General features: G+C 40.1%; 1 protein-coding gene across 1 annotated transcript in view; it reads left to right on the plus strand.

Moving 5' to 3' along the window:
- vps37d (VPS37D subunit of ESCRT-I) overlaps positions 1–24681 on the plus strand; it is a 34116-nt gene extending 9435 nt beyond the window's left edge. Inside the window, exons 2-4 of the mRNA XM_042499912.1 lie at positions 84–255; positions 15741–15823; positions 22375–24681. Coding sequence (XP_042355846.1) covers positions 84–255; positions 15741–15823; positions 22375–22890 — 771 coding nt within the window. The 3' untranslated portion in view covers positions 22891–24681. The remainder of the gene's footprint in view (positions 1–83; positions 256–15740; positions 15824–22374) is intronic.
- Positions 24682–25271: the final 590 nt, after the last annotated feature.

A 25271-nucleotide genomic window follows, 5' to 3' on the forward strand; every position in this document is an offset into this window, starting at 1 on the left:
CCACAAAATACACACCATTACACAGCTCTTCCACATGCATGATACACTGATTTGATATTTGTTGACTTTGTACTTCTGTTCAGTTTCAGGACCTTCAAGTGGACAGAGAGACGCTGCAGACGACCAATCGGAGCTTGGCCGAGGAGAGCCTCGCCCGACGGCCCCGCCTTTACAACGGCAAACTCCAACTGGCGGAGAAATACCGGGAACTGTCCAACCTGGCAACCACATGCTGGGAAAAACAGAGTCAGCTTGGTGAGTTTGACCCACCGCTGAAGAGACAAAGAGGAGGAGGGGTGTTTCTGGTTTCATATAGGATGCCAGTGGAAGATCATTGTCGAGACATAAGTCAAGGGGAGTGTGGTTGTGATGACAAGGTCACTGGTTCAGATTCCAGGACTGGACGAGTAAATATGGCCTCGCTAAGTGAAAGTGTAGCACTGAAAAGGCATTTTTTCTGATGTGAGGACCCTTTTTTTTTAAAAATATATATATGGTATTAACCCTTTGAAACCTGGAGCAATATCTCTTTTCTTGTGCTGCTTTCAGCTTCATTTCACAAATATTTAAACCTTTGAACCCTTTCATGACATTTTGTTTGTTGTTTTAAAATTTTCATTTTTATTTATTTTATTATTATATTATTTACAAAATTTGTCATTATTATAATTACTATAATTTTGAGGGGTTTTTGTTTTTTTTTTTTACCAAATTGTCAGTTTATTTTCTTGTTTTTTTTATTTTTTATTATTATTATTATTATTATTATTATTATTATTATTATTATTATTATTATTATTATGTAATTTAAAATTTTGTAAATATTCACTTTATTTTGATGGAAAGTTTTACGAATTTGTTGCTAATTTTTGGGTTATTTCTTCTTTCGTTCATTGCCTTCCTCCTATGTTTTCGAAAGACATCAAACCAATTTGCTCAGGTTTCAAAGGGTTAAACAACCACAGAGCTCTCATTAGGTTTTGTGTAGACGTCAGTGAAAACAAACCAAAAGAAGAAATCGCTGAAAACTGAAGAAAAGGTTGCGTCCTAACCACTTAAGGTTAGAGCTAATTACACGTGGTGTCCCACAGTGGCTCCTCGCTGTCTTACCTTGTAATTGCCGAAAGACACACAGCCTTCATTGCACGCTTTGAGAGCATCGAAAGCAAAATTCAATCACTTCTGACTCGCTGTGACACTCTCGCTGGTGCGGAGAATAAGGGACGTTTCACATCAGAGTACAGAAAAGCTTCAGAGCGTCAGTGAGACGAGCCTTCAGCCGCTCACAGAAAGCCTCAGCATGACTGGAGTTTTGGTCATGGGAACGAAATGGAGCATATCAAATGCCAGCAGGAAGCTTGCAGCAGTTGTCAAGGAATTTGCGGGGTGAAAGGGGCCTTGTCTTTGTTTAGGCGAGTCATGCTTTTTGACGGGGCGGCTATAGGGCAGCACCAGAGGATGTCTTCTTAAGCCTCGGCCCTAAATTTTAAGCCTCATGGGCAAGCTTTAGAAATTCCTCGTAGTGTACAGAGCCAAGCCAAGAGCAGGTGATAAAATAAATCCTGCTGCATTAATTTTCCAGAGGTAATGTCAACTGTTATTTAAGACTGGCGAGTGCAAGCTTTCATGGAGCCGGCCCTGTTCTTGGTTCGCTGTAATGAAGAGCCAGATTTTTTGCCTCAGCTGCCGGCCAGTGATGGAAGTTGGGTGGAATGTTAAACTTCCTGTCGATGTGCGCGCGCGTTACACAGATGCTGTCCCACCTCCCCAGCAGAGCAGGATGGGTGGGGGTCTGTCCTTCCTCTGCACAACATCTGATTCTCGTTTGTTGCAACAAGGGAGGAGAAAAAAAAAGAAAAGATGAATGAGGAGGGCTTCTTTGAGGCGAGTAATCGCGGCAGAGACAAACTGTGGAGTGGATCAAGGCAGACAGCTGTATTGTTTAATACATCCTGCTGACGGTGGATGGGGAGCTGTGACCAGAGAAAGCTGGCAGAGACAGGAGTTGAGACCTTGAGTGTTTTTGCCAACAGTTTCTCAAAACTATTATTGGCATCTAGTTCCCTCTGCTTCTTTTTCTGCTGCTGGCCGAGTTGCTAATCATCGGCGCTGACTTTAAGACTTTTGATAAAAGATAAAGATCTCCTTTAAACTCACACCACAGAAAGATGGCTGTTCTTTTAAAGAAAAAATGTCTTTTAGTTTTACTACTAATTTGTAATTGCATTTTGAAGAGAATGTAATAGGGAACCCCAGTAAAGAGTCCTAAAACCCGGAAATGAATTAGCATTTTAGTTCCTCTGGTTCCCTAGTCTCAAAATCAATGGGTTTTCTGAGTGAGTGTTTGGTTAGATGCCTGAAATAAGGTTTGTGGTTAACGTTAGCTCAAGAGACTTTCACGTTTTGTTCTGTGTAAATAAATATGTCAGTAAATATCCGACTCGCAAACTTAAATGCTTTTATGCGTCTTACAAAAGATGGTTGCTAACAAGTGGCTAAATGAGAGTACAGAGCGCCATCATGCTGAGCTGCGGCGAACACGGCTTTACAGCCTGGTAACGCTAACAGCATGACCATAGTGTGGTTCGTGTTAGCTTTTTACTTCTTGCAATTTTATTCACGCTTTAAAATTCTAAAAGTGGTGTTCATTTGTGTAGATTATCCTGCTGAACAAAACGTGTAAGTATTGTTTTTTCACCACAGAGCTTATTTTCTGCAGTTTTTCCAAAACCCAATGGAAAAATATCATATGCTACTAAAGAAGGAACCAGCGCGAAGTCGACTTCCGGATTGGCCTTCAGAAAAACGTCATCCCTGTGGCACTCTGTTGTCTCTGGGGTTTTTCAGAGACATTTTCTGAATTGAAGCGAGGCGCTTACGGGTCCATGGCAGGCGTAAAAACTGCTGGCCTTTGGCGCCAGAGTCCCAGATGTGGTTAGGGCTAGCAAAAGTGTTTCCCAAAACTGCATACCATAGTGAGAATGGGGGGAATCACTAAAATAACTAAAGATTTCTACATGTTTGGACAATTTCAGTGATTTTGTTCCTCTCTAAATTCAGATGTTGTTGTGGGTGTGTGAATGCAGCGTAGGCAGAGCTTGTCATGAGTTTTTTCCCCTCCAGCATCAGTTTGTCATTTGCAGGTTGGATAATTAATCTGTCAATTCATAGCTGATCGATGAGAGCAGCAGCTGTTGCAGACCTTTAGACCCAGTGCAATGAATGGTGAAGTTTCACTTTCACTACATATTCTGCTGCTCAGCGTACCCTCTGTGCCCGGAGAGTGCTGTGCAATGAATAAAAGAACAGTAAATATCTTCCAACAGCGCTCCTAATGAATGGTCCAGCTTAAAAAAATATAAAACCAATATATGGAGGCAGATGTTTCAATTGTGGCAGGCCATCACAAATAAATGAATGTGTGGGGAAACTCTGAATTTACCAGTCATCTGAGACTGTGTTGCAGCATTAAGTATGTGTTTATTTTGTCTTGAGGCCTATTTTTTTATTTTAATGGATAATGGGTCAAATTTTGACAGCCTCAGATCACTTTGAGATATTTTCGGCGCAGCCTCAGTTATATTTAAAACATCAACACACTGTCAGATGTGGTGTCACAAACTAGGAATGAAAGAGTCTTTCTAGATTTTGCATTTTACAGTTGCACAGCTAGAAATCCACATCACAGCAGTGAACAATAGCAATATTTCAGGGAGGGTTGGCAATTAGCACCAGCCAAACACTGGTAAAATATGCAGCGTGGACTCACTAGTAAAATTTTAAAGAGAAATCAGTTCATTTTTTATAATGGAAACACACAAAAAAGGCACAATTTGACAACTTTGTAACATCTTTAACACCATTTGTCAGATGTGTAAGCACAGCCGCCTCATGTTTGGCCCCTGGCATCAGTTTAGTCATTCCATTGTAGGTAGATCATTTGAAGCTATTGAATGTTTTAAGCTGTTTGACTTCTCCGCACCTTCTGTTACAGTTCTTTTATCTCCTATAATCCATCTGCCAATGCACGTTTTTTTCATTAAAGTGTAGACAATACGCTTTTGTGACAAAAAACTGTATGAAGTATAACATTAAACTGATCTTTAACCCTCCGACCACACAGTAAATACTCCGCACGCCCACCAGATCAGAACAAGCGGAGGTCAGCCTCTGAGCATCCTCCGACAGGACTGTGCTCGCTCTGTCATATTCTCATACTTGTATTTGTGACGTTGGGTGTGGTCATCAGACAGGAATTATGGGCTTGTTTGTTGCCGTACTGAGTGAATGTGAACTGTGAGACGAAGCTTTTTTATTCACTTCCTCTGGGAGCCTGGCTAACTCTTTTGTAGCTGGAGAACATGATTTTTATTTGGGACTTTCCATTTTCAGAGTTGAATAAAAGCATTGTACTCACTTGTGGGATTTAAGGATGTAAAAGATCTGAGTCTGTCTCTGCGTCTTTCAGCTTTGCATTGGAGATATTTTAGATATTTATGAAGTGTTTTGCTTTTGGGTCAGATATAGTGTTACTGTGAGTGTTACTCGCAGTCAGCAGCAGGTAAAGCTGTCAGACAAAGCACAGGGGTAAAGTTCCTGTCTAACACTTCAAAAGTCTGGGTTTTGATACCCGGCAGAGGCACTTTAGGCTTGACTGTCGTTCCAAAATTACTGGCTGTGTTTGTCAGTTCTTGTTGTTGCTGCGCGGCCTTAAAGCTTTGATGAAAATATCTAATTGTGATTTTTTTGGACCAATTTTGTAATTTATAATGTAATTTTTATTGGGATTATTTTATATTAATTCAACTACAGGCCTTAGTTGCACCCAACTTTTTCATTTAGGTGCACCAGCACATAATTTGCACTTAAAGATTTTTCACCTTCAGCCTTGTTGCGCCACAGTAATACATTTTATGTGTTTTAAACCTTTTTTATTACTTCCCATAGTAGAGGTGGGGATCAACAGAAGCCCCATGTTATGATATAATCATGATACTTAAGTAACAACACAATATTATTGCAATCTTAAATATGTTGTGATATGCTGAGTATTGCAATAACATATATTGTGATATCTTACGATTTATCACCTTTTTTAAATTGCAGATTATTAGGGCTTTTGCGTCTCAGAGTTGTGCCAATCAAATCAGACTTGGCAGTTCAGTATGAATATTAGAAGATTTGTTTTGATTTCCAGACAGAGTTTTAGAGTTTGAATGGGCTAACGGAGACGTTCAGTGTGACAGTGGCATTCATGTGATATAACAACTAATCTAATGGTGCTAACAACGAACCGCAAATGTGCAACAACATTTTTTACGGATACTAGATAATATTGATATAAGTAATAAATATTAGGCACACTGGAGTGTTGTACATTATTTGAATCAGATACTCCTTAGGTTTTTAAAGAAAAATCAACCTTTAAAAAGATACATTGATCAATTTAGCAAACATTTACCAACATGTTACATTAGTCAGAATAAATCATCTCAAAAGGGGCATTTATTTATTAGTCAGTCACAGCAGCAACTAACATTAGCTTCACAGGCTGACAGGGCAAGCTGCTTTTCGATCCAGACTCGCAGCTTTTAATATGATCAGCTTAACATGATGATATGATGTGCGTATTAAATATTAATAGGAGACACTGTCTGCCAGCTGTCTGTCATTCACACAACAACCCAACCAGCAACCGACGAGCTAACCTCTCTGAATGAGGTGATCACTTGGCAAAAAAACCAAACTCTGCCAACTCCTTATTTTATTAAACATCACAATGATGCAGACTGGGGTTTCCTCTTCAATAAAACCAGGGGTGTCCAAACCTATTTTTAATGGGGGACGGATTAGATCAAGTGAAAAAACCTGGTTGTATGCTGCTTCTTAATGAGACAAACACAATTGCTTCATCCTATAGATAAAAGCATGGCTTTCGTCTTTAACCTCTGTTTAGATACATTGATCAATTTAGCAAACATTTACCAACATGTTACATTAGTCAGAATAAATCATCTCAAAAGGGGCATTTATTTATTAGTCAGTCACAGCAGCAACTAACATTAGCTTCACAGGCTGACAGGGCAAGCTGCTTTTCCGATCCAGACTCGCAGCTTTTAATATGATCAGCTTAACATGATGATATGATGTGCGTATTAAATATTAATAGGAGACACTGTCTGCCAGCTGTCTGTCATTCACACAACAACCCAACCAGCAACCGGTGAGCTAACCTCTCTGAATGAGGTGATCACTTGGCAAAAAAACCAAACTCTGCCAACTCCTTATTTTATTAAACATCACAATGATGCAGACTGGGGTTTCCTCTTCACTAAAACCAGGAGTGTCCAAACCTATTTTTAATGGGGGACGGATTAGATCAAGTGAAAAAACCTGGTTGTATGCTGCTTCTTGCATCATGTTTTTTTTTTGTTTTTTTTTTATCACATAAAAATGAGACAAACACAATTGCTTCATCCTATAGATAAAAGCATGGCTTTCGTCTTTAACCTCTGTTTATGAAAACACATTAGTTCCTCCGCCATACTTCCTATTTGGTGCATGTCTGCACACCGTGTGATGGTCTCACCATCGTCCACAGAAAAAATGCTAAAGTAAACTGTCTGGATTAAATAATATTGTGTTGGAGGGAATATATAGTATAATTTTAAATACAAGCCATTTAAAATTGGTCTGCGAGCCATGATTCACCCCAGACCCGGACTTTGGACATGCCTGGACACAACCATCATTGGCCAAATAGTTTAAATACCATCACACAGAGCACATTCACTGAAACACTTGACAAAATTCATGTTAATTAGCAACAGCTGTGTAAATACAGCCGCAGTTGTCATTATTGTGAGATGTTAGAGGTTGCTATAAATAGTAAGAAAGTTGACAGTGTATTTTCAGAGTTTGACTGAAGCCATCTGGTGATATAAGTCATGCCTATTATGTCTGTAGACTCTTGTTTAGGCAACGAATGCGACCACTAAAAGCGGTGAAATTCACAGTAGCCAGCTCACACCGACACTTGCTCCGGATCTTTAAGACCCTATTAATCATGTAGGCTGTAATTAAAATCCTGGCTCTTGCTATTTGAACTCCCTCACTCTAAAAACAATTAATCATTTAGCCCGAGTTGCTGCACCAGCGCTACTCCTACTGGGTTGTCAGGGTACCTGCACAGTGGGGATTTAATTTCGGCGGACAGAGTGAAACTCACACCCAGCCCTCCTCTGACCAACAATACAGTTAGCAGTGACATGGAGGAAGTGCACGGGGACTTTGGCTTTCCAAATGGAAATTAAAACAGGGAAAAATCCTTAAAATAGATCAAATATAAAGCTGCCAAAAGAAGCTTTTCCACATTTAGATATGTGGGTTTTGACATCAGACAGCCAGAATTAATCCCCTGAGCTGCATCGACCAAGAAAAGATCATCAACTCGAACAACAGAGGGGAAAAAAATGATGTCATGATGCTGATTACACTGTCTGATTGACAGGACACACAGCAGTGATGAATAGATGATGGAAAAATACACTTTGTTATGATATTGTGATTGCAAATGTTCTTTCTCTCTCAATAGAGCGCCGCAGCGTTGAGCTCAGTTTGCTGAATGAACTTGAAAATAGCACTCTCAGTTTGTTTCACACAAAGCTGTGAAGCTGTTATCACACTTGGGTTGGATGTAACACAAAGCCTCTCAGGTTGCCGTGCAATGACGCCGTGTTAGCAGAGGGCAAACACGAGGCTGGAGAGCTGCAGGGGTGTAATACGCTGCTGACTCGCTGGCTAATTTTCAAGCGTCCGTGCCCTGTAAGGCCCCATCTGTAATACCATGACCTATTTGTGTACAATCAGCAGCTCGCCCGGCGTGTTAAACTGCACGTCTTCACTTGGTTTCTCATAACATTCAGCATAGTAACCGCTTCTTATGTATTCATTATTGCCGACTGATGGCATCTCCATGTTTGTGTCCTTTCCAGCTGAAGCTCGATCAGTCAGTCGCATTGATATCTAGCAGCCTTTGACCACAGACGGTGTTAGCAGCAGGTCAGGCATGAAACGTGGAAATCTGTTGTGCTGAAAGGCAGAAAAGAACGCTGCTAAGAAAACATTGTGTACTGATATTATTATGCCTTTTTTTTTTTTTTTTTTTTACAGTAAATCTGCACACTCTCTGATTTGCATTTTACCAGAACATTTACACAGGCTCGCAAAAGTCTCTCTCTTATGTCAGAATTGTCACCTTGAAAAATAAGCAAATTTGTTTGAATTCTTTCAAACGTGAACTGAGCAACTTAACAGCACATGGCCCAAAAAATGCCAAGAAATTAGTAAAAAAGTAAAGAGAAAATTACCTGAAAATAAAAAAAAGAAAAGTAAAGAAACAAAGACAAACAAGAAAATAACCTGAAAAAAACAATCGAAAATTAGATAATTTATGTATATTTTTATTAACAAATAAATTAAATGATTATGACTGTAGTTTTACAGAAAATTTTCTGTAGTTTTTTGATAACTTTCTCTGCTTTTTTAAAAATATTTTTTTCATTTCATTTTCTTCATCACCTTTTACTGATGTCTTGCAACTTGAGGGACATTTCATTGCCTTTTCACCCATGTTTCTGAAAGAAACCCACCAATCCACTCAAATTTCAAAGGGTTAAATAGCTTGTTAAAGGCATCTGACTGCAGCACAAAAATAAACGGATGTCGAATCAGGTTTTAAAGGGATAATTAGGCATGAAAAACATTTAATGTGATTAAAGCAGAAACGTCTGCTTTAATATATAAATTAGTGATTCTTACAGTATGTTTTTCTCACAGCTGATTTATACTGCCTAAAAGTTTCTCTTCCAGGTCATTAAATCCCTGCAGCAATGCGAACACAACAGAGCAGATATGTTGATGAGTCTGCTGCCTCTGATTTGTCACACTGTAGTGCCGTTCCACATGACCCTCCACTGTGTTTACATGATTAAATTACATGCAAATCACACCAAACTGCGACAGAATAACCACACACACCTCTGCACACACCAGACGGGTCTGTTGTATCTCAGCTTCCTGCCTGTTTAAGAGGAACACGTCGGATTAGGAGCTCATCACGCGCTGTGTTTTATCCTTGAAATGCATTACGGCGCAAATGCTGTTGTATCACATCAGTTAAAATATGACGTAAGCATTTACAATGTGAAGAAAGTACAATTATGATTTATGCGATCATTTAACGGCTTCAGCAAACCATTTTTTTTTTCATTGTACTAATTAAGCATCTGCCCCTGGCTGCAGATCTGTGGTGCTGTGTGCTCACATCATGCCGCTCTGCACCATCCAGGCAACCACACGATTTCGTGCAGAAGCCGTTCCTTTATTTTGATGAGTCTTTTTGTCATAGCTCACTGTGATCAGCAAAGCTGGTTCAGAGCTTTGAGACCAGTGATGCGACTGGCTGAGAGTGTATTAAACAACCACTGATCTGGTGTTATTTCAGTTCAGCAGCCCTTTTATTCTATGTGGCTATTTAAACCTGGTATTAACATTTGTCTTGGGTGATCTGATCTCATGTGAACAGCTCTACATGTGTCTGTTCACACCTGGCATCAGAATGCATCTCTACAGGTTTATCCTGTGACCACTTGTGGTGGGATCTCACTTCTAGGCTGTGCATGCAAATAATTGACAAGGCTAACTGTTAAGATCACATGGCTAATGCTACCTAATGGTTATAAACAGCTCAATGACAGAGTTGAGCCTGCTACTGCTGCATTAGCTCGTGCTTACTGGGCATGAACCCTCGTGACATCATCCACTAGTTTGTGGACTCCTGTTTTGAGGCCTTGAGTTTGGCATTTTGGCCGTCGCCATCGGCCAAAATATGCGTAAAATTAAAGGGATAGTATACCCAAAAAAAAATAAGAAAATTCAGTCATTATCTACTTACCCTCTTGCTAATGGAAAGTCAGGTGTAGTTTTAAAGACCACAAAATACTGCTGGAGTTTCAGAAGGACAAGGCTCCCGAAAAATTGAAGTAAATGGTGACCAGGATTTAAATGTTAAAAAATACATAATAAAACCACAAAATGTCTAGATACTGCTCGTACAAAGTAATCCAAGTGTCTTGAAGCCCCTACGTGCAGATACCGCAACTCTCGTTGGTCTCACGCAAGCGCGCATACGTGAACACGGCTCCCACACTAGGAGCTACAGGCTACAACAAGGCGAAAAACATGGCGGCAATGATGTGGCAACTTGGCACGTCAGGTCTTAGAGAGACTTGGATTTGAATCCTGGTCAACATGTGCTTCAAGTGTTTGGGAGATGAGTGCAAGGCCTTTTCCCCGAGAAACTCCAGCAGTATTTTATGAATTATAAAAGTCAACCCGACTTTCCATCCTCATGAGGGTGAGTAGACAGACTGAATAATCATTTTTGGGTGAACTATCCCTTCAAGCCTTAATAAAATGTAAACTGGTGATTTAAAAAAAATTCAACCGAGCCAGCCTGAAGTGGCGGTTGAAGGAACTGATGTTTTTGGCACTTGGTGTCATCTTCACTATTGAGCCCCGTAGGTTGTTTCTTGGTCTGGCTTGTGTACAGACAGCGATAGTTTGCAGATCCGGTTGTGTCAGCTGAGTAGAAAACCAGGTGTAAAGATGGCCTTAGTGTTGCTTGCACCTACATGCACCAAAATTGCATGATTAACATAAGACCCTGTGTCTTTTGTGTGCCTTTGTTGTCTCAATGCAATTAATGTGGATAACAGCCCAGAGTTTCCAAGTCCTCTGAGGCATTCATAGTGTTTCACTTTGTTGTACACATGAAAAGTGACAGAAGTAGCTGTGTAAAGAATGAGCTTGAGGGAGAAGTTCAGTCACACCTCTGCACACCTGGCCAAGTGCAAGTGTGTAAAACAATCCTGACGGTTTAACTGAGGCCAAACGTCTACCTCAGCCTCCTATCATGAACTGAAACTAACCCTCACCTTTAACAATATTTATCAGGAGCTGTATGGTGGTCATGGTTGCATTCGCAGCAGAAACATTTAGACATTTAGAGCCTCTGTAGCCTCTATCTGCGATCAGAAACAGGTGAATTATCCCTGCACTCTGTCTCAGTGTGTACAAGAGGTCTCTGCAAGCTCCAGCTCGCTCTATTGACATGTTGACATCAGCTGTTTGCTGAGAGTTTGTTTCTCGGCCCACACAGTGACAGTAACTGTCACATCGATCAGTGTTTTCAATAGCACGAGTCCTCCAAGAACACAGTGTAGGTTCAGACTCAGATCACTGCAGAGCATTTTAATGCTGACTCTAAACCTGACCTCATTGGACGACTTGACAGTCGGGGCTTGAGGGGAACTGCTGCCTGACAGCCGGTCTGATTATTTTGTTGTGGGAACAGACTCTTCAACTTTTAATGACTGCGGACTTGACAACATGGTTTCTGAAACACACACTTTTTTTTGGTGCAGGCAGAAGCTGGAGGTGTGACACAGTCCAGGACTGAAATATGAGATCAGTAGAGGTTTGTGTGTGTGTATGTATGTATATGTGTGTGTGTGTGTGTGTGTGTGTGTGTGTGTGTGTGGTCTTGACTAAACACTAGTTTCAGCATTAATCATAATGTAATTTATTTATTTGCATTATTGTAAATGTCTGGTATGACACAATTTCTTTAAACCAGTTGCTTAATCAATAAGGTCTTTTTAGGGAAACTTTAAACAGAAAAAAACTTCGACTGTAGCCGCCACAGTTCCTCCAGCCAGCATTGTGGTGGCCTCATCATCTCATGTCTGCTCCCAGACGAAACGTGCTACTCCATCACCGAAACAATTCACACGTGAGTGCAGCAGTATACGCTACACTGACCTCGAGGTCCACACCCCACCACCACCCCGTCACTCTCCACCTCCTCAAATGTAGGTCACTTACAGCTGCTGTTGGAGTATTTGTTTGCCTGCCTGTCACCTCTTATTACACCCCCATCTCCCCACATCTGCTGCGTGGGGTCATAAACAAGGCCATCCCTTAATGCATGCTTGCGTTTTACTACTCAATGTTCACACAATAATGGCCAGAACACTGACGCGGAGCAATAGATTATTAATGCTATAGAAAGCAGAGCGTACTCTGAGGTTTGTGAGGTTTTTTCAGAGCAGAGATCTTCTTTTTAAAGGGAATTTATCACCTCTAAAGATCTTTGTGAAAGATTTGGCTGCCAAACTGCATTACGTCAGTGACAAGCAGCGAGCATTTAAAGAGAAGCTGGAATTACAACTGCCTGCACACAATGCCCACGTCCTCTGTTATCTGTGGAGATTTTCCCCAGAGGCTTTTCGTTATTAGAGTCATTATGGTGACCTTTATTTGCCCCTCAGTCTCCACTGAACCCGGTCTGACTTGTGGGGGGGTGAGCAGGGCTGTAACAGCGTCTCTTGGAGGGACAAGACACTTTGCAGTCAGCTGGGTCAAGCCTGTTCATGATGATGACCGACCGTGAACCCCAGGAGGTGAACACATGCTGTGAATGTGCTGCTCTCCTACATATTTATCAGGCAGGCTGTGGCCATTACTGCCTCTATCTGTTGGTTGTCACTTAGACGTGGCATAAGTGAGGCTTCCTGTGCATGAGCAATTTGTTGTTTTCATGATAAAATAAACAAATCTCAAGCTGAGACACAAATTGCACCGTTTTTTTTTAAAATAAGATAAGCCTTTTTTGATGCCCACAGGGAAAATTCAGTTGTTGCAGCAGCACATGGGCAGAAAGGTATATAATCATATAGAGACACTGAAAATGAATAATAAGAGGTATATAAAACTAAAGTAAGGATATAAGTAAAAAATAGAGGCTGTGCTATAGCCTCTACCTATTAACCTTTCGACAAATTGTCATCATTTAAAGGTACAAGGTACACAGTAAATTTACTAGTCATTTTTTTAAACATTGTTTAAAAAAATAATTAAAGTTTGTCCTTGATCTTGCTGCATCTTTTGGAGTTAAAGGAATTGTTGAGGAGCCTCACAAGTCTTGTGGTACGGCAGAAGATATTTTTGTATCTAAAAGCGAGTGAGTAGCAATCCCAGTCTGCATTGTATCCATGGATGTACAGACAACAGTCACTGGATTATTTTGATACTGAAGAAAACTTGTGAAAACGTGATAATTCTCAGGCAGATTGTATGCATTCTCATTGCATTTAAAAGTCAAATGTTAGCAGGTGTTAGCATTTTTTTGGGTTGTTTTTTTGTGCAGTGGGAATGAGTTTCAAGTGTAGCCTCAGAAATATCTTGATAAATTAAAAAGGCATTGCAGAGGTGAATTTTACGTTTTACAGGATTTTATCTAAACAAACACTATGGAGGTGAAATGGAAATGGTATCCTGAGTCTTCTTTGCCTAAAACTGAGAAAGGAGGTTTAAAAAATGTAGTCGAGTCCATGATGAGACCTTCAAAAAATGGTCTCAAGACCAAAACTGATCATTAGTAGTACAACACTGCCAACAATTTTTCCTCATGATTTGAAAACATCTGCTTTATTAGCTTTATTAACTTTATAAGCTTTGTTGGAGTAGAGAGATGACAGGAAATTAAATTCTGTATTCAAAGATGAACAAATGTCGTTCTTGGTCCACACCCTAACCCCAAGGCCACCAGGGCTCCCCAACCTTAGATCTCTTAAGATTTTAATTATCAACCAGAGTTTGTTTTAATTTAACTTAAGTCATGTCCTAAGGAAATATCCTTAAATAACAAAAAATGTTTAATATATTTGAAGGCCCTAAGGATTTCCAGAATTTTTTTTTTGATGATCAGATAATTTTTATAGGGGAATTAGTATAATCACTTTCAGGTACATACTTGTGTTTAAGTTTTCCAGTACAACATGTTTATCTGCTTTATGTTCAAAAAACACTTTATTTTCCTCTTCCTGTCTGTACCAGAACACCTGTGTTCACTCTCTGTTTTAGCTCTTGTCTCTTTAAGCCCATTCCTGAAACAGCCCAGTCTGCTCTGATTGGTCAGTGTTTTCGGGTTATCTAAAGGCTATTCAGTGAGGTCTGGGACACGCTCTTTGACCCCATGAGATCTATGTATGACACGTGTAATGTAAGTGGAGCTGCGATGTTGGAGGGTTACAGCAGCATGTGCTGGAAATAAAAGGATGATGTCTGCTCAGGTGCTTTTTGGGTGCACTCTCTTTAGCTCTCCAGGCTGCGTTGTGGATGGATCGTGGCAGATATACTTTTTAACATTTTTATATAGATTGCATTTGTTTATGGTCTTTTTTAAGGATGTTCATATATATATATGTACTGTATATATACGTATATATTCAAACTGAAGGTTGTCTGCAGACGTCTCTATTGAGCCTTTTACCAACTGCAGACCAGATTTTACTGTGCATATGTTGTGCCCTAATGATATGATGCAGTATGATGCTGTGACTTCTCCTCTTTTTTAATTTCATTGACGTTGCCATCTGTGCACCACCATTGCAACCATGGGAATGACTGTGATGGAGAACAGCTGCACTTTTAACTGTGAAAAATCACCGATACAGGCTTCTAAACAAAACCGTTGCAATAGGAATAGGATCCAGAATTGAAAAGGAACTTCCAATATTGGCAACCAGGTTTTTTTTTTAACTTTATTTTGATTTATTCTTTTTTGGGGGCATCTTTCAAATGCCTGTATGTGCTCAATTTTAAAATGAAACGTTTTTCCAGTCTGTGAATGCAGTGCAGCAGGTGGAGCTTTCCATGAGTATTTTTTTGCCTGCGTTGGCGGGGTTGAATTGATCTGTTCATAATTGATCGGTTCACAACAATGGATGAGAGGAGCTGCTTGCAGACATTAGTAAGTGAAAGCAAAGTTTGGACCCAACAGAATGAACGGTTAAGTTTTACCGTCAACGCCCCAAAGTGCACTATAAATAACCGAACATACATATTCCGACCGAAAAATGGTGTGGGAAAGCCTGGTATAAGACACAAAATACAGAAAAGCATCATAGGTCACCTTTAAATAAACCCTCAGGCTGGTCAGACTTATATGGTGACAAAAACATTGTTTGTTTCCAGAATTCATAACTGAGCATTCAGTATCCATCAGTGTCTCCCTGCTGATCTCATGCATCATAATGACAAAGAAATATCTGCTCAGTCATCATGTTTCTGCTCGCTCATCCCTGAGATTATGTTGACACGAGCTGGTTTGGATATTTTGTGGCAGATTATACTTGCTGCAGTTGCCCACATCTCTTTTTTAAGGCTCCTTGCATCTTTTATCGTATTGACATGGACATAAATAATTCAAACGTGGTATCTATGTTTGCACATGAACACTGAACTCTCGGGCATTCTTGTCAAAGAAAGCCTGGATAATTATTTGTTTGTTGAAGTTTTTTAGATTTATTGGCGGCAAAAATGAGACTGCGAGCTGGGTTTGAGTTTCGTGGTCAAACCAAACTAAGACCAGCCTCCCAAAATAGCTCAAAGTTTAATATTTACAGTCCCTGTTTTCCCTTTTTTCTAGCCAGCAACTGTCCGCCCCATCACCACCATCTCCTCGTCAGCACATACCCTCAAGGCTCTTTGTGATTTGGAAAATAATTTTCTCTGCTGTGGTTTCTTGGTTACTGGATTTTTCTTCCAGCTCCAGTGAGGTCATACCTCATCTTCCTCTCTTCGCATGCATCAGTGATGTGTCTTTGTCGTTGCAGAGGCCCATGTCCAGAAGCACAGCCTGCAGACGGCACAGAACCTCCTGCAGGAAGAGGTGGCACGTGCCGAGGAGCATTCAGAGGTAAAAATTGAGCTCTTTTTTCTCGTGTTTCTCTTGTACTCGCTGAGAATCAAACACAGTCTTTCATCACTTTTGCAACACAGTTGTTGGATGATTCTTGAAAAGCCTGCAGTCTCGCTGAAAGCACTCCCACTTCTGTGCAATCTGATCTATAAAGATGTGAGCCATATACATGCAGTGAGCAGTCCAACAACATCTGAGAGCAACTAAACCCACTCCCAGCATGGCAGCGTCTGCAGAAAGCCTCCACATACTGTAAAGTGGTTCTACAATCCTGAATTCAGATTTTACAGTTTTGAGGACAGCTACCTAGCTACCATTCTCTGCATCCTACTACTAAATGTTTAAGTCTCTTGGGGATGAAGCAGCATTAGTTCAGAAGTGTTCCTGTACCACTAGATACTGACACTGACTTAAATGTTGTTTGTTTGAATGAAAGAAAATCTTACAAGACTATTTTTTTGGAGGAAGAGACATGATGTCAGTGTGGCCATGACTGAGATGGACATTAACATATTGATGGCTGGTCAGATAAAGAAAACATATTCTGTCTTAGCATGTCACCACTTTTTCGAAGTGGGACAGTAAACTGCGAAAACTGTACAACCAGTGAGCGTTACAAAATGTTAATACACTAAAAACATCTTTGTAATACAGATCTCAGAGTTCAGTTTAAAATGACACCTTTTATAGATCATCGTGTGCAGAAAATGCACTTTTTGCACAGAATTCAAGACAAGGAGGCAATTTGTTTACATTGCATGATGAAAGTTGATTTTTACTTTTAGAAATTGCTGCAGCCATCCTTGAACATACTTGAACTTGTACCAACGCAAATAAGTTTCTTTCCCAAAATGCCTACGACTGACTCTGCAAGATACACTCAAATGCATGTTTGTGGAAATGGCAGACTCCACCACTGACAATGTAAACCAGCATATAGGGAGGTAACTAATGAGTCAGAATGCATTTAATGTCCATAACAGAGCAAGTGCTCGTCATAAATAGAAAAAACTTGGAAAGATATAATCAAACAGCTACTTAAAAATCTTTAAATGACTTAAATACACATGTACTAAGAAAAGGCCTTTATAAGTATTAAAATTAGTTAAATTTCAGATCACATGGGTCTGATATGTTTTTTAGTCACCACAAGAAATTACTGGTGTGGCGCTGTGAGAAACATTTTGACAGGCGGAAACACGTTTTCTTCGGGGTAACAGACTTTGACACAACACATGCATTCATGCACTGCCCCAATTTCCACCCCCTCTAGATCACACATATCTGCATCATTAAAGGAAGGCTTTGCTAGCCAACCTGCTTGCTGGTTTATTGAAATGGGAAAATAAAAGTGATAATAAATGGCTTGAGAATAAAGGTAACTTGTGGTGGTTAAAGCCGGTGCCTTAAGATGCCTCTAAGCAAACTACGCTGTAAGTCGAGGGCGTTTTAAGGTTTGGACAATGTTTATCATGGTGGTGAAATTTCACAGAAAGTATCATCAGTGTCATTTTACCATAATTTTTTAAACTGCCATTAATGTGTATACTTGGGTAGGGTACATTTTCACTTTTGGTGTGAATTACCATCGCAAGATTGGTGTTTGTGCCGTTACAAAGGTCTTAAAATATTTTTAATTTACCCTTTTTATACCCTTAGACACTGTGATAAAAATATAGCTTTAAACTGTCTGCAAGTGTCAACATTGTTCAGTTTCAATGCTAAACGTTTGTCTCGCAGCAGTGGTTTACATTATGCTGCCTGCTGGCTCAGCTGTCAATCAAGCACCTACAACATCCTGCCCACTCAGAGGCTTGGAGGCTAAACAAGCATAGATCTGATGTTGTGCCAAAGACCTTCTTTTTCATGTAGTAATAAAATAAATATAATAAATTTCAGGGATGTGTGATGATGCCGTCAACCATCGTATTGCAATTATATTGATAGTTATTACGATTTCAGTTGTGATTTGTAATGAGAGTGGTGTTCTATATTTGATTCTCTCTGAAAATTTTACCTTAATCAAAAAAACTGAAGCTTATATGCATCATATCCAAAAAAAGCTTCAGCTGCAGAATTACAATAATAACAATCACTTTTGTTAACACGGTACATTAACTATTAAGTAGCTCCGTTTAAACCTGCATGTTCTTTTGGCCTCGGTGAGAAAGGGAGTCTTATTCACAGGAAAAACCCACACTGCTGCTCCAGGTCTGGATTGATCAGCTCAGCACACCTCCCCCACCTTACACGGCTCTGATCAATGCCTCCATGACTCAGTCATTAGAGCAGCTGTCCCCCTGATTGATTAAGCAACACCCAGCTCATGCCAAACGGCCTCTCTCAGCCTCGGTGCCTTTGTTTACGAGACGGGTTGTTTAAAGAATATATTTTTGGTACCGGTGTGTTATTTTACACCTTCAATTTTCAAGATAAATACGCTTATAAGAGTTTAAAATATTTACTTTTAAGCACGGCTCTGTGTTTTAGCAGACCCTGAATCATTATAAAGACAGCTCTTTAATGTCTTTTCTTTCTGTGACTATCTCTTCTGATCTCAGCTGTTTGAGATTCAGCCCTCAGAGGGTCGTCGCTTCACTGAAAAACCGCCTTGATTTTCGTGACAACAAATGCAGCAGTTTCCAAAACATCTTTCAAATTTCAGATGCATCCACAGCAGTGCCACTGTGACCGTGAAAATCTGGAAAAGCATGTTTTCCCTCGGCCACGATGTCAGACAAAAATCCCAGCCTTTGAAGACGCAGGCCAGCGGCTTCTTCTTCTTCTGTTGCCTAAAGTCAAACAAGCTTCCTTATTAGCAAGATTCCTTGTCAGGTACCAACATGAAAACAGAAATCTGATGAAGGAAACAAAACTCAAGCTTGTTGTCCCCGGTACTCGCAGAAATCGCTGGCAATAGGGCCGCTGTGGTTCAAATGACCCCTGCAGCTTGTTTTGACTTTATGTGTTTTGAGCTGAGGGCACACAGAGCAGACCGGTTTTTGGTTTTAACTCGAGTTCAGAGCTTCATTTTCTCTGCCGATTATGTTAAAGCTGTCGGATTGCTGCCAAGAGGGGACTGATGTTGTCAGGGTCTGCGCTGCTGCCAAAGTGATGTTTTGTCTTGTTGTGTCATGCACTCAAATACATGTACAAAACAGCCTTTTAAAAAAGTGGTCAAATGTAGATATGGTTCAGTAATGAAGGATTCTCCAGTATAAATCTTGCTGTGTCAACAGAGTTTCTTTAATTCCTTAATCTGATAAAGAAAACCAATTTTTTTGTTTCTGTTATGTGTCGAAGATCAAGTTACTGTGAGCACAGAGATGTGAGATAATGTGTGGGGAATTTGAACAAATAACAATTAGCTGCAATTGAATTATTTGTCGACATAAACTGATGAGAAATCCTCTGCAGTAGACACATAAAATGCAACTTTTTTACAAAACATTTAATTATCAAAACAAATTACAATGTCAGGGAGAAACATCTTAGACAACTGATTGATGTGGTATTTGTTAATATGATATACTTGTATGTAGGATTGCATTATTTTATTATCAATAATTTTGCCGATTACTTATTACAATATCAGAATATTGTGTAAAAAAGCCAAAAGGTGATACACTGACTGACAGGCGAACACCCTAAAATATTAAATGTAATAGAAAATAATATTATTATAAGTGAATTTATCATTATATTGAAAGTTCGATGTATCTCAGTGTCAAGATTCAGCTGTGGCGTTGCCCTTTGTTTTTATTTTATTTTACACATTAATTTATATGTGAATGAACATTACCCTTCACTGCACTTCACTGACTGTTTACACACACACACACACACACACACACACACACACACACACTGTACATTAAAAATTAAATAAGCTTTGGCTGTAGCAGCTGTTGTATATTGGCAGGAAGGACAATATATTCACTGCGAGCTGAGGTTATTTAACAGCGTCCACGCCAGATGGAGAAACTCTAATATCACAGGGGGTGGGGGGCGTAGAGGAGACGTAATAAAGCAGAAAACCCACCAATCACATGAGAGGGTTGACCAGCGGCAAGCGACAGTTTACACTTTGAAACCTCAGCAAATTTGCTTGATTTTTCTCAAAAACACGGGAGGGCGATGAGCAACTAAGCAAAAAATATCCCAAAATTTAAGAATTAACTAAAAAGTTACAAGAAAATGAGCGCCTAAATGTATAAAAATCATAAAAAACATGCAAACAAAACAAGAAAATTACCCCAAGGAAGTGCTATTATATATAATTTGTGTAATTTAATTTTAATAATTAAGAAGCGAGGTATAAATATAGTTATAGACAGTTTTCTCTCATTTTTTGATAATATCTAATAATCCCAGCTTATTTTCATAACTTTTTTTCCCAATTGCGTTTCATTAAAGTTGTTCATGATGTTTTTCTCATATTTTTGAACGAAATCAAACCAGTTTCCCCAGGTTTCATAGGTGTAAATGCTTGTGAAAGGCGTCTTAATGCAAGAAAACTGATGGTAATCTAGGTGTTAAAGGGTTAAGGGGGCTATGTGAGAGGTAATATTTAGTCTGAATTAAAACTGAGTTTTCTTAAAGGATTCTATCGTAGTCTGACAGATGTTATTTTTTTAATAAATCTTTATTGACCTGTACTTAAAGTTTTAAAAAAAATCTTAAGTAGAACAATTGGACTTAAGGCAGGGTCGGGATGTCAGACAGAATAAAAAGATGATGATTTTGCTCTATTATAGGGTTTTTTGACAGCAAGAAAAAAAAAAATAGAAAAACAGATCCACCCTTTAAATCTTGGTGCATATTCTGGTGTTTCAGGACTTTTCTAGATATCAGCATCTTTAAACAACCAGATCATAAACAACCAGATTTAAATCACCAGATTTTAGCTCTCATTTGTAGAAACTATCAGGCAGCAGGTCAGTCTGTGCACACAGCGCCAGTCACAGAGAGAAACCAGGTCACTGGGAGAAATCAGGTTACACTGGACATTGACAGCACATTTGGATCTAAAACAATTGACCAGTGGATCAACTGAAAAATCCATGGCAACAATTTGAATAATTGATTCATCGTTGGAGGCATTTTTCAAGCAGAACTGGCATTTGATGGCTCTACTTTTTCAGGATTTTCTGCTTTTCCGTGTAATAAACTGTCTGAGTTTTGGACCGTTAAATACGTCACCTTAGGCTTCAGAAATAGAGCCGCGTTTTTCATTATTTCCTGACCAAATGCTCGATTAACTGAAAATTCTCCCTCAGATAAAGTGATAATCTTTTGTTGCAGCCATAGATTTAACTACTTTTGAATATTTGTTGACTATAACTTTTGTTAATTTTCATTTTTTATCAAGGAGAATAAATGGCACATTAAACTAAAGGTTAAATGATTTGATAGAGTTGATTCGACAATCAATACAAATTTAATCTGCAACTATTTCAACAATCTGTTAGTCTGCAACAAAATGTATCCTTAAATAAAATTATTATTTGTCAGTAATCCAGCTCCACACTGTATCTCACATCTCTTTATTCACAATAACTCACTCTTGGACACAGAATACAATCCGTTTTGTTTATGAGGTTAAGTGAATAAAAGAAACCCGGTTGATATAGTAACATTATGAAGCCATGAACGCTGTCTTTCAAGCATTTGAACTGACAGCACAGTCAAACGAGTACACAGTGTTTCCTCACAGTATAAACGTGTTTGAGTTATACAAACACTAAGCCGCAAATTTAGATTTCTAGAGCAGTGTGTTAGTTTCGTTTGTAGTGGAACTTTGCATGAAATTAACAGTGAATACAATGACGCGCAGCTGAGTGTTTTCTTTAATGCGCCACACTGATCTCACAGCGATACTGCACCTGAACAAAGTCATTGTCATGCATGTTTGTTATTGCAAAGGGACCTGTTTATGTTTATACATGACTATGAAATCAGGTTCCACCAGCTGAAATGCGTTACTCTAATCCTCTACCCTGATTATGGAAATCAGGCTGCTGCGGAAAACAGTATCTTTACTACTGAAGTGCACGTAAACACAAGAAGCTCTATATTTTGGCTGCCAATGTCCCACTCTTTCCTAGAATGTAATTAAAATGTGAATAAACTCTTTATTTTAAGTCCCAGCAGGCCTGTAGAAGTCAATCAGAATTTGCTTTTAAACAATTATTGTGGTTCATGCAGTGATTACTTCACAAATTTAACTTCTGTCCTCCATGTTCGGCTGAACCAGATGAAGCTTCTCACATCCTGGGAACACATACAGAGACGGCTCACACGCCTTTCAAGCGTTGCCAGAAGTAACAGTTGCGGCACACGGACCTTTTGTTAGCTGTGTAAAATGTACTAACAGTGAAATATTGTAGCTGTAAACTATGCCAAAGTTCATGGGTAAACATCCCCGAGCTGATTAAATCCTCTTTCTTCTAAGAGGAGTTTGTTTGAACGCTTCCCCGCGGTCGGACCTCCCTTTGTGAGTTGTCCTGTCTGCTGATGTCGGTTTATTTGTCTGCCCTGCTTCACAGGAGCTGCTGGAGAAGTTCATGGAGGGAAACGTAAGCCTGGATGAGTTCCTGGACTCCTTCCAAAGCTCCAGGAAGACGTATCATATCCGCCGGGCTCAGGCGGAGAAGATGCAGGAGGTCGCGCAGGCCAAGCGGCAGCAGAGCAAAACCAAGAGGGCAGAGGAGAGCAAGGAGGTGAGGAAGGACTCGGAGCAGCCGCAGGAGCCTCAGCGGCCCAACGGCTTCGTAGCACAGGGACCTCTGAGAGTGTTCCAGGTACGCTACGGCCTCACGCCGGCCATCCTCCTCCCCCATTACCCTGTTTCTCCCCCTGCCTCGGCTCCAGGCCATCAAACCCCCCCACCTGAACCGGGACACATCCTCAGCCCCAGCACGCCACTCCCAGGACACGGCCAAGCGGTCGGCCTTAGGGTCATCGGACAGTTACCGGGCGGCTGGCCGGCTAACGGGCGGCCGGTGAGAGTGCAGCAGCTTTACAGGCCGAACCCACAACAGCCTGAACCGCCGTACCGATAAGCCGGAGTAGTGAGGGGAGGAGGAGGAGGATGAAAAGCCGGTTTGAGAGGTCTTCCAAGACGTGGAACCAAACAGTGGCTGTCACAATCATGTAAGCAAAGACTGATCCAGAGACAGGCAGCACTGCAGGCGTCCGTTTCTGTTCTCCATCCATGACACACAAATGTAACCAGAGCAGAGACAGGGAGGCGGTAGGTGACTCGGACTCGGAGGGAGGACTAGGGATGGGCTCCAATAGCCAGATTTGTTCAAGCTCTGACGCTTACAAGTCTCTTATAAAAAACCTTTTATCTCACTTTATTGTTTTTTTATTTATAATGTAAAACATTTAGACGATTCTAGCGGTGGATTTCTGCGTTTAGCTTTTGAGCACCGTCACCACTGTTGCGATGACAGAGTGAAATACATTAACAGTGACAGCGGAAGCAGAGATGTTTTCGGCGTGACAAAGATTTGTAAAAAAATAGGATGAACGTACCGCTTCTGTCCAACCTGCACAGTCAGGGTGTTTAATAGCTAACAAAACCAGCACGAATTACTGAAAATAATGATTTAAATGATCAAACTGAATGATTTGTTGCAGTGTGATCAAAACAAATGCATCATTTAATAAAAGTGAAAAACACTTGATACTGTAAAAGTAGAATTATGGCCAAGAAACAGGAAACCTAGCAGGAGATACGAAGAGTGGTTATTGGAGATTTAGCAAAGTAAAATTGATTTTATTGAGACCTTTTGCCTGAAAAAAAGTCTCAGTTTTTGGAGCAGCCAATAACAAAGATAGTTATCTGTCTCTTAAACTGGACTAAATGGGTCCGTCTCACTCCCAGAGACTCAAAATATGCCGCTTGGGCTCATCTGTGTGTGAGAAACACCAGAATTTTCACCAACTTGCATGAAAACCCACACGCATCAATATTAGACACTCAGAGCTACAGACATAATTTAAAGAGCGTGATTGTTGCAGCATTTCTGCCACTCAAAGTAAGGGTGGTTTCTTGCTCTGTTTAGTTTTGTGGGTTTTTTTGTAGCGACACACCACTGCCTTTTTGGCCATGTTTGCAGCGTAGGCATTTATTGGCACCATCTACAATCCCTTCCCAACCATAACCAAGTAGATTTGTTGCCTAAACCTATGCGCAAACCTTTCCTACTTCCAACCACTTCTGCATCAAGTTGCATCCCGAAGTGACTGCCCTCCGCGTCATTTAAAAGGCAAAGTTCACCCATAAATGAAAATTCAGCCATTATCTACTCACCCTCATGCCAATGGAACGTCAGGTAAAGTTGTATAGTCCACGAAACACTGCCAGGAATAGGCGATGCACGCATCCCAAACAATTGAAGAAAATGGTGACCAGGATTTAAATGTTAAAAAAAAAACATAATTAAAGCACAAAATGTCTCCATACTGCTTGTACAAAGTAATCAAGTGTCCTGATGCCCCAACATGCCAAGTTGTTTTGAAAAACTTCCCTGGCGTCATGTTTTTAGCCTTGCAGCCTGTATCAAAGATACTCCATATCAACAGTCTCTGCTTGTTGCCTGTAGGTCCTATTCTTGGAGCCACATTCATGTATGCGCGCTCGTGTTTATATGCTACTGTGTGTGGGGGAAGCTTCCCACACTGGGACCTTCAGGCTATGATAAGGCTAAAAATATGACGCCAGAGACGTTTTTATTTTATTTATTTATTTTTCCTTTGTTTTACCAGGTGAGTCAATTGAGAACCAATTCTCATTTACAATGACGACCTGGCCAAGAGGCGGCATAAAGCAAAGAAAAACAAACGAGACACATTCATACAAATCAATACAAAAACAAAAGACTACAATCAGGGTCGTAAAGATAAAATAGGCTTAAAGCATGTACAACAGTCAGCAACTGCTGCCTTCACCAAACTTTTCGATGAAAGTGGGATGAAGGAGGTGAGTTTTAGCGTCTGTTGTAATTGTTTTCAAAACAACTTGGCACGTCGGGGCTTCAGGACACTTGGATTACTTTTGTTTGGCAGATGAGTGTAACACCTTTTCCCCGTGAACCTCCGGCAGTATTTTGTGGACCATAAAACTACACCACTATCCATCAGTATGACAGTGAGTAGACAATTTCTGAATTTTTCATTTTTGGGTGAACTATCCCTTTAATAACGCTGCGGGATTTGTCTGTAGGAAGAAGCTTCTGATTCTGACTGCGGCTGTCGCTGGTTAAAATAGACGCTTAGATTCGCCAATTAATGTTCAGTAACGGCTAAAATGAGTGTATTTCATATGTTTTGCTGCTCGTCATATTTTCAGGTACTGGGTGTGAACAATGCCATCAAAGGCTGTAATATTTCTGCCTTCTCAAAAAAGTCAAGAAAAGGTGATTATAGATCTTAT

Source organism: Plectropomus leopardus, chromosome 13 (genome assembly GCF_008729295.1).
Source record: "Plectropomus leopardus isolate mb chromosome 13, YSFRI_Pleo_2.0, whole genome shotgun sequence".
Lineage (NCBI taxonomy): Eukaryota > Metazoa > Chordata > Actinopteri > Perciformes > Serranidae > Plectropomus > Plectropomus leopardus.